Source organism: Cnephaeus nilssonii (assembly GCF_951640355.1).
Source record: "Cnephaeus nilssonii genome assembly, chromosome: 6".
In the NCBI taxonomy this organism is placed as follows: Eukaryota; Metazoa; Chordata; class Mammalia; order Chiroptera; family Vespertilionidae; genus Cnephaeus; species Cnephaeus nilssonii.
Window position 1 is genome coordinate 46033765 of NC_137077.1, and position 15301 is coordinate 46049065.

Genomic DNA, 15301 nt, shown 5'->3' on the forward strand with positions numbered 1-15301 from the left:
AGATTAACCCTTTAGATCTCATTTCAGCTCAAATTCCTGTTTGAAAAGTTGTCCCTCTTTATATTCCTCATCTAGTCTGTAATGTCTGACAACAGTCACCATGTGGTGGAGAAAACTTCTGTATTAAGTGTTAATCTAAAAGATACACTAGAAAAAAATACAAATCAGAGTCATATTTAATTTAAAATATACCATTAACTTACTATAACATACTAATGTGATTATCAACTAAAACAATATAATAATACAATAAACTACAGCGCTCATAAATGTAGATATAATTTGTCACCTATTAGAAGTTATTATTCTTGGCATTAGTCAAACCTAGGAATCCAAGTCTTACAATTTTTAAATCATGCACAATTCCTAAATAGCAAAAAACAAAATTTTCATAAGCTAACAAGACATGCAATGATCTTTACTCTGACTAATCAAAATAATATATCTCTAGTTATGTCTTTTAGATTCAATAAGGTTAAATACATAACCAAAATTTACTTCTATGATAGGGGTTCCTAACTTGAGGCCCTTTGAGAAATCTGAAAACTTAGATGGGAAAAAACATTACATCCTTATTTTTACTAACTTTCAAATAAACTTTCGTTTTTCTTTCTATTATAACTACAGATAACAAACCACAGTAGTAAAAGCAGTACCTATGCCTTTGTCACCAATAAAAATTACAGATATTTTCATATAACATTATATTTGTGACAGATATCTCACAAATTGTTTTGAGATATCACCCTTTCAGAATTATAATAGCAACTTAACCTGCTACTTGTCTGCATGTGATCATCCTATCCTACCTAATAAAAGGGTAATATGCAAATTGACCGTACCTTCGCTATGCCCACGACTGGGCCAGTGGGAGGCACGGTGGGCGGGGCTCGGGGTGGCCGACTGGGCCGGCCTCAACGGCCGCCGCTGAGGGGGGACTGATGGGGCCGGCGGAAGGCGCGGGCGGCAGGGACTCAGGGTGGCTGTTCACGCTGGCGGGAGGAGCGGGGAGCGGGGACTCGCCCCCCGCTCCCCCCGACGGCCCCACCAGCCAACGCTGAGGCGGGACCGATGGGGCCAGCGGAAGGCGTGGTCGGCGGGAGGCGCTCTGATAGGCGGGTGGCCAGGGCCAAGGCCTGGGTCCCAGGTGCCAGAGGAAAACTGGTGCTGGCAGCCAGGTAAATGAAGGTCTATTGCACGAATCTTCGTGCAACGGGCTTCTAGTCCTATATAATCCTATATAATAAAAGGCTAATATGCAAACAGACCAAACGGTGGAATAACCAAACAACTGAACAACCGGTAGCTGGTGGTCAGATAGGCCATTGCTCTACGCTGACCACCAGGGGGCATGCACAGAACATGACAGGTGTCTGCAGCAGGCGGCAGAGTGCAGAACATGGTATGCGTTGGCTGCGGTCAAGATGGTGAAGCAGGTAAGCGGGGGCGTGAGACCAAAGTGGGGCGCCAATCGCTGTCATCAGAGTGAGCCTTTGGTGGTTACTGAAAATTCTTTGCTCCCGCACGCCGCAGTCCCGCCTGGTGCTCACACCTGCTGCTAGTGCCAGCCCCACTCGCACCCGCTGCCAGCACCCAGCGCTAGCCCCAATCGCTCAGTGCCATCAGCAGGTGAGAGCGGCGGCTGCCGGCCCTGATTGTCCCTGAGGGCTTCTCCACATCCCCCTGCTCCTGAGGGGCGATTGGGGCTGGCAGCCGCCTCTCGCACCCGCTACTGGTGATGGCCCGCTCGCACCCACTGACGGCGCTGGAGCCCCCGCTCGCACCCGCTGACGGCGCTGGCGCCGGTCCCAATTGCTCGGTGCTGTCAGCAGGTGCAAGCAGTGGCTGCCGACCCTGATCACCCCTGAGGGCTTCTCCACCTCCCCCTGCTCCTGAGGGGCGACCAGGGCAGCAGCCGCTGCTCGCACCCACTGCTGGCACCGGCCCCAATCGCTCCACACCATCAGTGGGTGCAAGTGGGGCCGGCGCCATCAGCACATGGGAGCAGCGGTGGTGGGAGCGGGGCTGCTGGCAGACAGGGTCCGTGGCGGGAGGGGCCGGACAGGAGGGCAGAGAGTGGGCTGAGACCCACCCCTGTGCCCACCACAGCCTCGCGGCCCACAGTTCCTTTCAAGGTGCATGAATTCATGCACTGGGCCCCTAGTAGTATCCCTGTTTATAGACACTCCTATGTCATAGCTAGCCAACAACTGGGCAATTTTATCACTAGGAGTCACTCAAATGGCAAAGAGTGAAGTCATATGTTATCACACTAGTAACATAATCATCAATACTGATTTCTGAGTATTCCTTATCTGCACTTTGCAGCCAAAGGAGTCCATGGCACAAAAAAATTTAAAATCCCTATTTATAATACTTATAGCATTTTAAAAAAATTCTGTCACTAGTGTGTACAATATTATTACAAAAGATACAAAGAAATGTAAGACACAGATTCTGCCATCAGATGTTACCCTGCTGATTGCCTAACCTGGAGCCCCTGAGAATATCCGGAAACCAAGTTTTAGTTGCAGGCATAATCAATTAGCAGTTTCAATGATAGCAATTCCCGTTTGTTATATATGTGTATGTATAAATACACATAAAAGTATATATACAAAAAACACTTCCAGATAAGATTTTTCCCAAAGGATTCTAAAGTTAAAAATAATTTTCAAATCACTAATTCAGAATAACATGCATAAAGCAATTTAAAAGTGTTCAACTGTGTGATGCCAGACTATTAAAGTGGAAAAACATTTATGAGAGCTAAATTTACTTAATATGTACTACGACATTCTCTCATTTTAATTTTAATGCTTAAGAGTAAATAAATTTTAATTTATTTAGCCAATATGCCAATTTAAGGTAAATTTCATTTTCAACCTGAAAAGCATTAAATGTAACCAATACTTACTTCTGAATCTTCAGATAGGCCATTGCTCTGTTAGCTGGAAGAAGGGCATTAGCGCCATCTGCTGCTATTCCTCGAGTATAGCACTCAATTGCTCTTTCATACTTTCCCTCTTTGAAAAATCCATTCCCCTATCATTTTGGAAAGCATGAAAAAGAATGAAAACATATGCAATAAAATTAGTTGAATTCACTACAAGGACACCACTCATCAGTTTATTATATAAACAATTAAAATATACTTTGTTAAAAATCTAGTCCATGACACATGTTTTAGAATTTGTTAGTTTGGGTTATTTTATAGAATGTTATTATTCTCTTCAGCTTCCCTCCAAAAAAGTACACTACTCTATTACTCTGTAGCATTAACCATTATTTTACTAATTAAGTATTACACAAAGCTCAACTTTAAACACATTTTAATAAAGAGGCCCAAATAGTATACTCTTTAGTTATTTAGAAGCTGTACAAAAGATGTTCGTAATTCACATAATTTTTGTGAAAGAACAGAGTACAGAACTGAACAACTCACTCTTCAGTGATGTTAATAAACCTAAACATAGGATAAATTAAGCTGTATTGAAATGTGTATACTAGATTTTATTATAACGTTTACTTATAATCAAAGTCAGGTATATCACAATCAATGATCATTCCATAAGCATTTACTAGGAGTCTTCTATGGGTCCACGAAAAGCTGTAAATATATTAAATTAAAACTCAACTCAGGATTTCTACTGGAATTTTTTATCAGATAGTCTAGTGTGAACTAATGAAAAAAATTATAAGAACAAATTGTAATTTATTTCTGTTAAATTTATAACTACATGTAAATATGTTAAAATGCTCAAAAGTAATTTGTTCCCTAAAATTAAATGTTTTTTAAAAATTATGTAATAAGTCATCAATTACTTAAATTATGAATTAGTAGGCTTCAGAAGTTTTATTATATTTATTTAATTTTCAGTTTCTACTGAAAAAAGAATTTTAATGTAATATTAGAAAAGACAAAAACGTAACTGATATATAAGAAACTAAGAGTAACACATATATGGTGGATTTCCTCTGGATTACCCGATCTTTCTCTGAAATTGCCTGCTGCTTATGCTGCTGCTCTTCAATTTGTTTTTTCTCTCCTTCAGTTGACTTAATCACTGTGTCAGCTTCCTTTGGGTGTGAGTTTTCTTTGGATGTTAAAGCCTAGGAGACATAGCAGCTAAACTAAAACAGGTAATGCAAGATGCATACATATTTGACTCTAAAATAATAAATTACTCAACTATATTAGAATTTCTGCTACATTTCACAAAATAATACTTTTACTAATTCAAAGTCTTTCTACTTATTAAATAAAAGGCAAAAGACTATAATAAATTTAATGTGCATCTTATTCCAATTAAAATAAGTAGTATCCACTAAAGGTAGGTGCTTGTTTATTTATTCAACAAATATTTATTGAATTTCCACACAGGCCAGTTCAAGGAACTATTTTCATAAAGAAAATAGGTAATTATGACCACATAACCAAATTCTCAAATTTAATTTTCATAGTCATTATTCTATTTAGGACAAAATGCAAAATATACAGCACAGTTCACAATTATAATCAAGTAGATATATTTACCAACAGGTTTTTATGTGCAATAAATAATGGCCATATTTAGAAGCAGATTTTACCCAATCATTGTCACTTTTTTCTCATAGTTTCAATAGATGGCAAATAATTATAACTAATTCAACAGCAAAATGAAAGGAATATGTAACTGCTCAGTATCATTTGAAGCAAATTTTACATTTACATAACTATTTTCTTACTATTAAAAAAATTAGTATATATATGTATGCTATGATATTAACTACAAAGATGCAACAACTTAAAAATTACAAAATCAATGAAATATGCAAAAGTTTAGTACAGAAATTAAAGCACAAGCCAAAACAATGCAAAACAAAACAAAATTAGTAGGGTAATGAAAAATAATTCTGTCACCTGGGGAAAAATAGTAAAGCAACAGTAGTTCTAAAGATCTCAGACAACTTTCTAAAATGATGATTAAGGATCTTTAAATACCATTATACTACCTCTTATTTGAAAATTGTTTGGTAAAAAGTCTATAGTACAAAAAATTAAAATTAGAAAAATGCCTATACTAAATAATCTATAGTACAAAGTCTATGCTAAAACCCTTACTTCATCAAATAAAGCTAGTAAGTAATGCAGTTAATTTAAATAACTAGTTTACCTGATCAATTTTCTTGAGTTCATTTGTTGCTTCAAAGTTATTTGGTTCCAGTTCTAATACTTTTTCATAATCTGAATAAAAGAGAAGATAAAGAATACTTGAAAGGTACATATTTAAAAACAGTAACTACTTGCTGCAACAGGTGACAAATAGGCAACTGTCCTATAGCAAAATTAAGAGAAACTAAGAAATACTAATATTAGACTACTGGGCTCTCTCCATTCTCTCCCAAGACAGACAAAACCCTGACAGATCTGTTTCTTCCACCAGGAAGGATTCTTGCTATCATAATTCGTATATCATAAAACCAAAAAGCTTAAGAATCTTTTAGCTATCATCTTTATTCAGACTATAATTTATATTACACATACCAATTTTATGGAATAATAAAATGCTGACAAATTACAAATAAATAAAAATGTATTAAGAGCTTTACAATCATTACTTATAACCTCACAATAGCCAACATCTAGTCTACAGATGAGAAACTGAAAATCAGAGACGATACATAACCTTCCCCTGGTCACAGAGCTAATACATGGTGGAATGAGAATTTGAACCAAAATTTCATTGGTGGCAAATAATGCATTCTTTCCAAAAATATCAAGATAACTTTTTAAATTACAAAAATGAACTTGATTCAAATACAGAAAACTCTCTGAAGGTAATAACTCTGATTATCCAATATTCTTTGTATAACATCTATTAAATTAAATTATTAAAGGTTTTGTTTTAGATAATGATGATCTGGAAAATATTAATACCTTTTTTGGCATCCTCTAATTTTTGCAAAGCAAATCGAGCAGCACCTCGTCTTGCATAAGCCTTTGTATAACTCCTATTCAAGGCAATTGCTAAACTACAATCAGACTCAGCAACAGCAAACCTGCAATTAAAAAAAAATTAAAGTGACATTAATAAAAATCACTTGTTAAACTAAAACTTCAAAATTTATTTCTGAAATCCCCAAAAAAGGGGTTAATTTCCCAACTGAAGGGATATTTCTCATCTCCTTTTACTTAGTTAAGCCTATTAAAAGCAATAATTTTTTATAGTAAAATGTTAAGTAGCAGTACCTTTAAGGCAAAGAACACTGCTTTTTTCTCAGTATTGTATTATAGGTCCTGGTCAATATAGTTCCATAAGAAAGACAGCTAAAAAGACTGAAAAGGAAGGAACAAAACTGATATTCTTAGATGACACGATAGGATACCTAAAAAACTCAAAATAATCTAGAGACATTGTTAGAAATAACAAAGTTTAGCAAGGTGGCTACTTTAGTAGAGATCAGCAACAAAAAATAAATCTAACTAAAGATGTGCAAGTGCCATACGCAGAACACTACAAGACTGTCTTAAAAAATATCAAAAACGACTTAAGTGGAGGCATTTCACATTCACCTATAAGGCACAAAAACATAACTATAATTCACTCCAAAATAGTCTATAAATACAAAGCAATTGTAAGAAAAATCCCAACAATTTTTCAAGGAATTTGACAAGATGATCATAAATTTATATTGAGAAGCAAAAGTCCAAGAACATCCAACACCTTCCTGAAGAATAAGGCAGGATAACATGCCCTACACCAAATACCACCAAGACTTAAAATTATAATGCTATAGTAATTAAAGATAGTATGGAATGGATTTAGTAAGAGGCAACAGATCAATGTAAGAATAGAGGGATGAGAAAGAGATCCATGCAAACTTGAGATATGACATGGTAGCACTGCAGATCCATGGGGAAAGCATGGATATTCAATAAATAGGGCTGGAACAATTGGGATATTCATATGAAAAGATATGAAATTGGAATTCTATCTTCAGCGTATATAAAAATGTTTAAATGTGAAACATAAGACGTAAAAACTTTTAGAATACAGGAGATTATAAACTCAGGGAAGGAAACTATTTTAACAAATCATATTTTTAAAAATGCTAACATTTTTTTAAAAATACATTAAAATTATGAATTTCCGTTTATCAAGACTCCATAAAGGACATAAGCTACAAATTAGAAGATAATTAATTACTATAATCAAGCACTAGAGAATCAGTATCTAGAATAAAGTAAAAATTAATAGCAAAACAGCCTAACAGAAAAATGGCCAAAGACAAAACAAGCATTTCATAGAAAATACAAGTGGTGAATGATCATATAAGATGCTCAGCCTCATTAGAAACTGGGGAAATGCAAATTAAGACCACAATGAATTACCATTTTACAACCCCTTGACTGAAAGCAATTAAGAAGCCCTATTATATCAGTACTAGAGGCCCGGTGCATGAAATTCGTGCACTGGAAGGGGGGGGGGTCCCTCAGCCCGGCCTGTGCCCTCTTGCAGTCCAGGACTCCTTGCTCCTTACTGCCCACCTGCTCACTGCTCCTTACCACTCGGTTTGCTGCTCCTTAGTGCTGCCACGGAGGTGGGAGAAGCTCCTGCCACCGCGGCTGTGCTTGCCAGCCGTGAGCCTGGCTTCAGTGAGCTCTGTGGTAGCTCACTGACCACCAGGGGACAGCTCCTGTGTTGAGCATCTGCCCCCTGGTGGTCAGTGCACCTCATAGCAACTGGTCGTTCTGGTCGTTCCACCATAATGGTCACTTAGGCTTTTATTATATAGTGGTAAAGATATAGAACAGGACTTGAGGTGGTGAACACACAATACAACAACATAGAGATGATGTCTTATAATATTGTACACCTGAAATCTGTATTTTTATTAACCAATGTCATTCCAATAAATTCAATTAAAAAAAGTTAAAAAAAAAGACACGGAACAGGCATTCTTATATACTGCTAATGGGAACTGTAACCTTGTACAACTACCTTTATAACAACTGGTCATCACCATTTAAAGTTGAACATGTGCACACCCTACCACCCAGCACCAAGAAACATGTAGAAAAGTGTTCATAGTATCAATGTTTTTAAATAAGGCAGAAAAGTAGAATGGGAGGTAGAGAGAGTGAGGAGAAGGAGAGGAAGAAATAAATAAACCAACAATTCAGCAACAGGAGAATGGATACATCATGGTGTATTCCTAAAAAGAAATTGTACGTAACGGTGAAGAAGTCTACAGCTACATGCAAACATGAGGAATCTGAGAAATGTAATGTTCAGAGAAATTTAAGATTACATTCAGTATAATATACTTTTATAGTTCAAAAATAAGCAAAGTTATACACTATATTATATATATAATAAACACTTTTTAAAAATATATTTTATTGCTTTTTTACACAGAGGAAGGGAGAGGGATAGAGAGTTAGAAACATCGATGAGAGAGCTGCATCGATCAGCTGCCTCCTGCACACCCCATACTGGGGATGTGCCCGCAACCAAGGTACATGCCCTTGACCGGAATCGAACCTGGAACCTTTTAGTCCGCAGGCTGACGCTCTATCCACTGAGCCAAACCGGTTAGGGCTAATAAACATTTTTTTAATCAAAACTGATATACAACCGAAGGTAGTGGTTAACTAAAAGGGAAAAGGGTCAGCATATGGAGAGGTGTAGCAAGATAGCTTCAAAAGTAATAACGTTCTGGTTCTTAAATTGTGTGATGGGTTCATGTGAAATTATTTAAAATTATTCTTCAGCACTTACATATACTGTAGATATCAAATATTATAAAATATAAATATTTCCCTAATTTGTCAGGATATTAATAACATACATTTCAAAGATCTAAAAATACGTTACGTAGCCTTGGCCAGGTGGCACAGTAGGTTGGAGCATCATCCCGTGCACCAAAAAGGTTGCAGGTTCAATTCCTAGTCAAGGCACATACTTAGGTTGTGGGTTTGATCCCCGGCTGGGGCATGTATGGGAGGACATGGATCAATGTTTCTCTCTGACACTGATGTCTCTCTCTTTCACCCCGCTGCCCCACTTTTAAAATCAATAAAAATATATCCTCGGGTGAGGATTAAAAATAAATAAATATAAATATGCTATTTAAAATAGTAAAAACTCAGACACCAATATAATTCATATTTCCAAATGATAATTAAAACAGTAAGAATGTCTTCCTTGATGGTGTTTATCTTTTAAAAATTCCCTGCATATGATAAGACCATAACACATTTATGTTCTTCAACAGTAAGAATGTATTTAGAGTCATTATGACTTAAAATAAATGTTGGAATATATTTTAAGTTCACCATAATAAAAGTTCTCTAGGTTAAGTAGTAGATAAACAATTTTTCAAAATAATGGAGAAAAATTAATTTCTAAAAAGGAAATCACCCAGCTAACTTCCTTTTTCTTTTGTGAATTAGGTATAGAACATCATTATTTGATTTCTGGAGAAGGAACACTTCAGTAAAGTGAACTACGGGGCATGGTTTGAGCACCTGAATGTTTTAAATAAAATGGCTTAAATAAAATAACTCAGTAAAAGGGAGTGAGCTATAAGAATTTACAGCTGAAATAAATGTAGTACTTTTTCAGCTCTTCTCACACATTTTGTCATAAAAATTATTTTAAAATATCAGTCTCCATATACACACAAAATATGCACACATTATAAAAATTCCTTACTTTTTCATTCTAAAGTATGCCGATGCTCTGTTTGTTGGCAACACGGGATTATATGGATCGGCATTCATGCCTTTTGTGTAGCATTCAATTGCTTCATCATATTTTCCTTGTTTGAAATACTTATTGCCCTGAAAAAAGCATACAAGTCAGATATATACTGGCACAGAATTACAGAGCCATTTTTCCCCAATATTATCCAGCTCTTTATAATTTATGAGCTGTGTGATCAAGGTCAACAATAAAGAAATGAAAATAAAACAAAATGGTCTTTTTACAAGTGTTGAAATTCACTATAGAGTCATAGTTTGGTCACAATCTGAGGGTTCTGGCAGAAAAATGAATAAAATACTTAGCCTTATATACTTTTATTGACAATAATAACCCACAAAAATGTAAACAAAAAAGGTATCAAAATGAAGTTTAATCTGAAGAGTGCCACCTTTTTGAAAAGCAATATACCTAATTTTATAATAATGAGGCACTCCTTAGAAAGATGAACTTTCCTAAAAGTAACCACAGATGGCCTGTGATATGGAGAAGTGGAATATAATATTCACGTCAAAAGTCACACACTAATTTTAAGTTACTTCAGTCTACTACTAAAATCCCAGAACAACTCTCTGTATGGTCTAAGCACTTTTACATATAAGAATTAATTTAATATTCACAACAACCCATTGAGGTTTATTAATAATATTAATCTTATTTTACAGCTGAGAAAACTTAATACTACAAGGAATTTAAAGAACTTATCACAGGATTTGAACCCAGGCAATCTGATTTCAGAACACACACTCCTAATCACTAAATTATACTGCCTTCCGATAAGGGTACAGCCGATAACGATACAGCCGATAACAACTTAAAGAGTGAACACCCCTAAACTATGTTGAAGAAATCCTGGGATCCACATGATTTTCTATATGTCCTACCCACCTGAAGAAACCTAAAGCTATCCCAAAGAGTACCTTTTCTTTTAGAGCAAGGGCCTTTTGTGAATCTACATGAATTCCATCTTCTTCTGACTCTGATTCTTGAGACACAGAATCATGGGTACTCTCTTCTTTGTCAAGTTCATCAAGGATACTTTCCTGAAATTATAAGTAGAGGAAAAGTGCTCATCCTATCTAATAAAATAGTGGTATGCAAATTGACCATCACTCCAACACACAAGATGGCCGCCCCCATGTGGTCAAAGATGGCTGCTCCCATGTGGACACAAGATGGCCGCCACAAGATGGCCTGCAGGGGAGGGCAGTTGTGGGAGATCAGGCCAGCAGAGAAGGACAGTTAGGGTTGACCGGGCTGGCAGAGGAGGGCAGTTGGGGGGAACAAGGCCTATAGGGGAGGGCAGTTAGGGGGAACCAGGCCTGCAGGGGAGGGCTGTTGGGGGTGACCAGGCCAGCAGGGGAGGACAGTTAGGGGTGACCAGTCCTGCAGGGGAGGGGAGTTGGGGGTGATCTGGCCTGCAGGGGAGGGCAGTTAGAGGTGACCAGGCTCGCAGGGGAGGGCAGTTAGGGGCAATCCAGCCACCAGGGGAGCAGTTAGGCGTCCATCAGGCTGGCAGAGGAGTGGTTAGGGGGTGATCAGACTGGCAGGCAGAAGTGGTTAGGGGCAATCAGGCAGGCAGGCAGGCAGGCGAGCGGTTGGAAGCCAGCAGTCCTGGATTGTGAGAGAACAGTTGGACATCCCTCAAGGGGTCCCATATTGGAGAGGGTGCAGGCTGGGCTGAGGGACACACCCCTCCATGCATGAATTTTGTGCACCAGGCCTCTAGTAATTACATGAACATTAAAAAAAAGTACACTCAACAGAACTTAACTAAGACAGCACTTGTTCTTGACCAGTGTAATGTTGATGCCTACATTATTGCTACAGTTCATACATTCACCAAAAGAACTTCTGGTTTAGACATGGAGGGGGCAGAAAATCAAAGTGCAATAATTTTCTAAGCCACCATCAGCTGACTCTTCATCAACAAAAGTCTGACTGGTTTCTCTTCTGCCTTTCAGCTTCTTTCCCAGCACCAGGTTTGTTTCTTTACAGGGTGGGACAAAAGTAGATTCATAGCTGAGTACACAAAAGTTTATTTTTGAGTTATTATTAATTATACGAACAACTGGAACCTACTTTTGTTCCAGCCTGTATTTATTTTATTATGATTTAGAACATGTATCTCCACATGCTCTTTTGTATGAATCAAATATTACATAATAAACACTTTTTTCTAAATACATTTTTCTTAATTTCAGAGAGGAAGGAAGTGGGAGAGAGAAAAACTTCAATGATGAGAGAGAATCATTGATTGGCTTCCTCCTACACACTCCACACTAGGGATTGAGCCCACAACCCAGGCATGTGCCCTGATAGGAATGAAACCATGACCTCCTGGTACATAGGTAGACTCTCAACCACTGAGCCACTCCAGGCAGTCTTTTTAAAAAGACTAAAAGGGACTGTATATTCCAAATCAACCTAACCAAATCAACCCTTAAGACTAAAATAGGCTGGCCAACAGGTTTCCTTTCACAGGTTCCCTGACTTGACAGTGGCTGCTTGGAGCACTGAGTAGAGGATTCTGAGGAGGAATACTGGTTCTCCAGTTACACTGCATATCATGGGAGATGGGAAGCACACACTACACTTTTGTTATTCCTGGTCTCTCACCTTCCTGGGATCAAAGCAGACCTGTTTTTATTATCAGACAGCCCGAGCCCTAAGACTAGACACAAAGGCATTCTCTTTTAGCCAGTATTCAACAGGTCCTTCAGTCTATTAAAAAAGGTATTGGTGGGAAAGAACCAAGATGGTGGCATAGGTAAACCAAGAGGAGTAGGAGGTGCAGAGGTGCGCACAGAACAGGCTGGCAACCAGGTGCGCTATTGTTGTTTTTTCAATCAGGAGGGAGATACAAGCTCCTGATTGCTCTGAACTCCAGTTACGGGCGAGACTCTGGGGACCGAGACTCATTCAGAGAGAAACTGGACTATCTGGCATCGGGATAGGAACGCGAGGGCAGCTTTCTCTCAGAGGTGCTCGCAGTGATCATTGTTCCTGTGCAGGGACCTCTCCACTGCAGGGCTGAATGGTAGCCATTGCTGTATGCTCCCACCTAGTGATTCCCTGAGACCTTGTCCCACCCAATTTACAACTCCACCCAAGCTGTGCAAGGTGGCTTTTGCATATGAATGGCCAGTCCTTTCTCCGCCTAAAACCTGTCAAACTGCAGCTGGGTCAGAGAGCCTCAGAGCTTCCAAAAGAAGGCCCAAGGCCGGCAGCAGCAGCCTGCCTTGCTTCACAGCTGGGCCTCATCTGGGCACTTCCAAACCCCATACAAAGAGTAGGAATCTGCAGATCTCTCTGTAGCTCCTGCTGGGTGGCCTCAGGCAGTGGCTGACTTTGCACCTCCTTGGAGATCCAAGAGCCAGTGTACCCAGTGGTCAGTGTGAGACCATACCGGATTACAACTCTTCACATCCATAAGCGACACACTCAAGGGGCAGACTCAGTGAGCACCAAAGCCCCACTGAAGCAAGTCTTGCCCCATAAGGGTGTCTCCAGCACAGAAGTTCTCCCATTGTAGACACATCTGGTCCTCACAGCCAATTGGCCTAGAGGTCAATTCCTCCCAGTGATACCAACAGCAATGAAGGCTTAACTACAACAAGACTGTGCACACAGCCCACAAAGCAGTGCACCAAGAGAGTCCACCTCAGGTGATTGGGGAGGCTGAGCCATTGGGCCCTATAAGACACCTACCACACAAGGCCACCCTATCAACACAGGGAAGCAGTCAAAATGTGGAGACAAAGAAACATGTCACCAATGAAAGAAATGGAGGAAAGCAAACCTCTGGATATAGAGTTCAAAACCACAGTTATAAGGTTACTCAAGAATCTTCTAAAAATCTTCAAGGAACTTAGTGAGACCTCTGAGGAACTTAATGAGACCTTTAAGGATCTTAGTGAGAATGCCAAAAAAATGAAAAAGGACCAGTCAGAAATTAAGCATACACTGACTGAAATAAAGAATAATATACAGAGATTCAACAGTAGACTAGAGGGTCCCAAGAATCAAATCAAAGATTTGAAATATGAGGAAGCAAAAAACACCCAACCGGAAGAGCAAAAAGAAAAAAGATCCAAAAATATGAAGATAGTGTAAGGAGCCTCTGGGACAACTTCAAGCGTACAAACATCCAAATTATGGGGGTGCCAGAAGAAGAGAGAGAGCAAGATATTGAAAACCTATTTAAGAAATAATGACAGAAAACGTCCCCTACCTGGTGAAAGAAATAGACTTACAAATCCAAGAAGCGCAGAGAACCCCAAAAAAGAGGAATCCAAAGAGGACTACACCAACACACATCATAATTAAAATGTCAAGGGCAAAAAACAAGAGAGAATATTAAAAGCAGCAAGAGAAAAACAGTTAGTTACCTACAAGGGAGTACCCATACAACTGTCAGCTGATTTCTCAACAGAAACTATGCAGGCCAGAAGGGAGTGGCAAGAAATTTCAGTGATGAATAGCAAGAACCTACAACCAAGATTACTCTACCCAGCAAAGCTATCATTTAGAATTGAAGTTTCAGATAAAGAGCTTCACAGTCAAGAAAAAGCTAAAGGAGTTCATCACCACCAAACCAGTATTATATGAAATGCTGAAGGGTATTCTCTAAGAAGAGGAAGAAGAAGAAAAAGGTAAAGATAAAAAATTATGATCAACAAAGTGACAACAAATACATATCTATCAACAAGTGAATCTAAAAATCAAGTGAATAAAAAATCTGATGAACAGAATAAACTGGTGAATGTAACAGAATCAGGGGCATGGAAAGGGAGCAGACTGACAATTCTCGGGGGGAAGGGGGTGCGGAGGGTGCAGAAAGAGATTGGACAAAAATCTTATACCTACGAGGACAGTGGGGGGGAGGGCATGGGGGGGTGGGAACCGGGTGGAGGGGAGCTATGGGGGGGGGAAAAAGAACATCTGTAATAATATGAACAATAAAGATTTTTTAAAAAAGTATTGGTACCCGGGTCCGGGTGAGGCCGTGGGCCCCTGGATCCGGGTGAGCCTGGCCCCGGGTCCGGGTGAGGCCGTGGGCCCCTGGATCCGGGTGAGCCTGGGCCCCGGGTCCGGGTGAGGCCGTGGGCCCTGGATCCGGGTGAGCCTGGGCCCCGGGTCCGGGTGAGGCCGTGGGCCCCTGGATCCGGGTGAGCCTGGGCCCCGGGTCCGGGTGAGGCCGTGGGCCCCTGGATCCGGGTGAGCCTGGGCCCCGGGTCCGGGTGAGGCCGTGGGCCCCTGGATCCGGGTGAGCCTGGGCCCCGGGTCCGGGTGAGGCCGTGGGCCCCTGGATCCGGGTGAGGCCACGCGACCCTGGGTCTGGGAGAGGCCACGCGCCCCTGGGTCCGGGTGAGGCCATGCGCCCCTGGGTCCGGATGAAGCTGAATCCTGGGTCTGGGCGAGGCCGTGTGCCCCTAGATCCGGGTGAGGCTGGATCCCGGGTCCGGGTGAGGCCGTGGGCCCCTGGATCCGGGTGAAGCCGTGCCCCTGGATCCGGCCGAGACCAAACCAGAGGGAGTCGGACCTGCATT

General features: G+C 40.1%; 1 protein-coding gene across 1 annotated transcript in view; it reads right to left on the minus strand.

Annotated features, from left to right (window-relative positions):
* RPAP3 (RNA polymerase II associated protein 3) overlaps window positions 1-15301 on the minus strand; it is a 39048-nt gene that overhangs the window by 17756 nt on the left and 5991 nt on the right. Inside the window, exons 4-9 of the mRNA XM_079775712.1 lie at window positions 10670-10792; window positions 9702-9829; window positions 5921-6042; window positions 5157-5227; window positions 3988-4113; window positions 2918-3045 (exon numbers count right to left, since the gene is read on the minus strand). Of these exons, the coding sequence (XP_079631838.1) occupies window positions 2918-3045; window positions 3988-4113; window positions 5157-5227; window positions 5921-6042; window positions 9702-9829; window positions 10670-10792 (698 nt within the window). The remainder of the gene's footprint in view (window positions 1-2917; window positions 3046-3987; window positions 4114-5156; window positions 5228-5920; window positions 6043-9701; window positions 9830-10669; window positions 10793-15301) is intronic.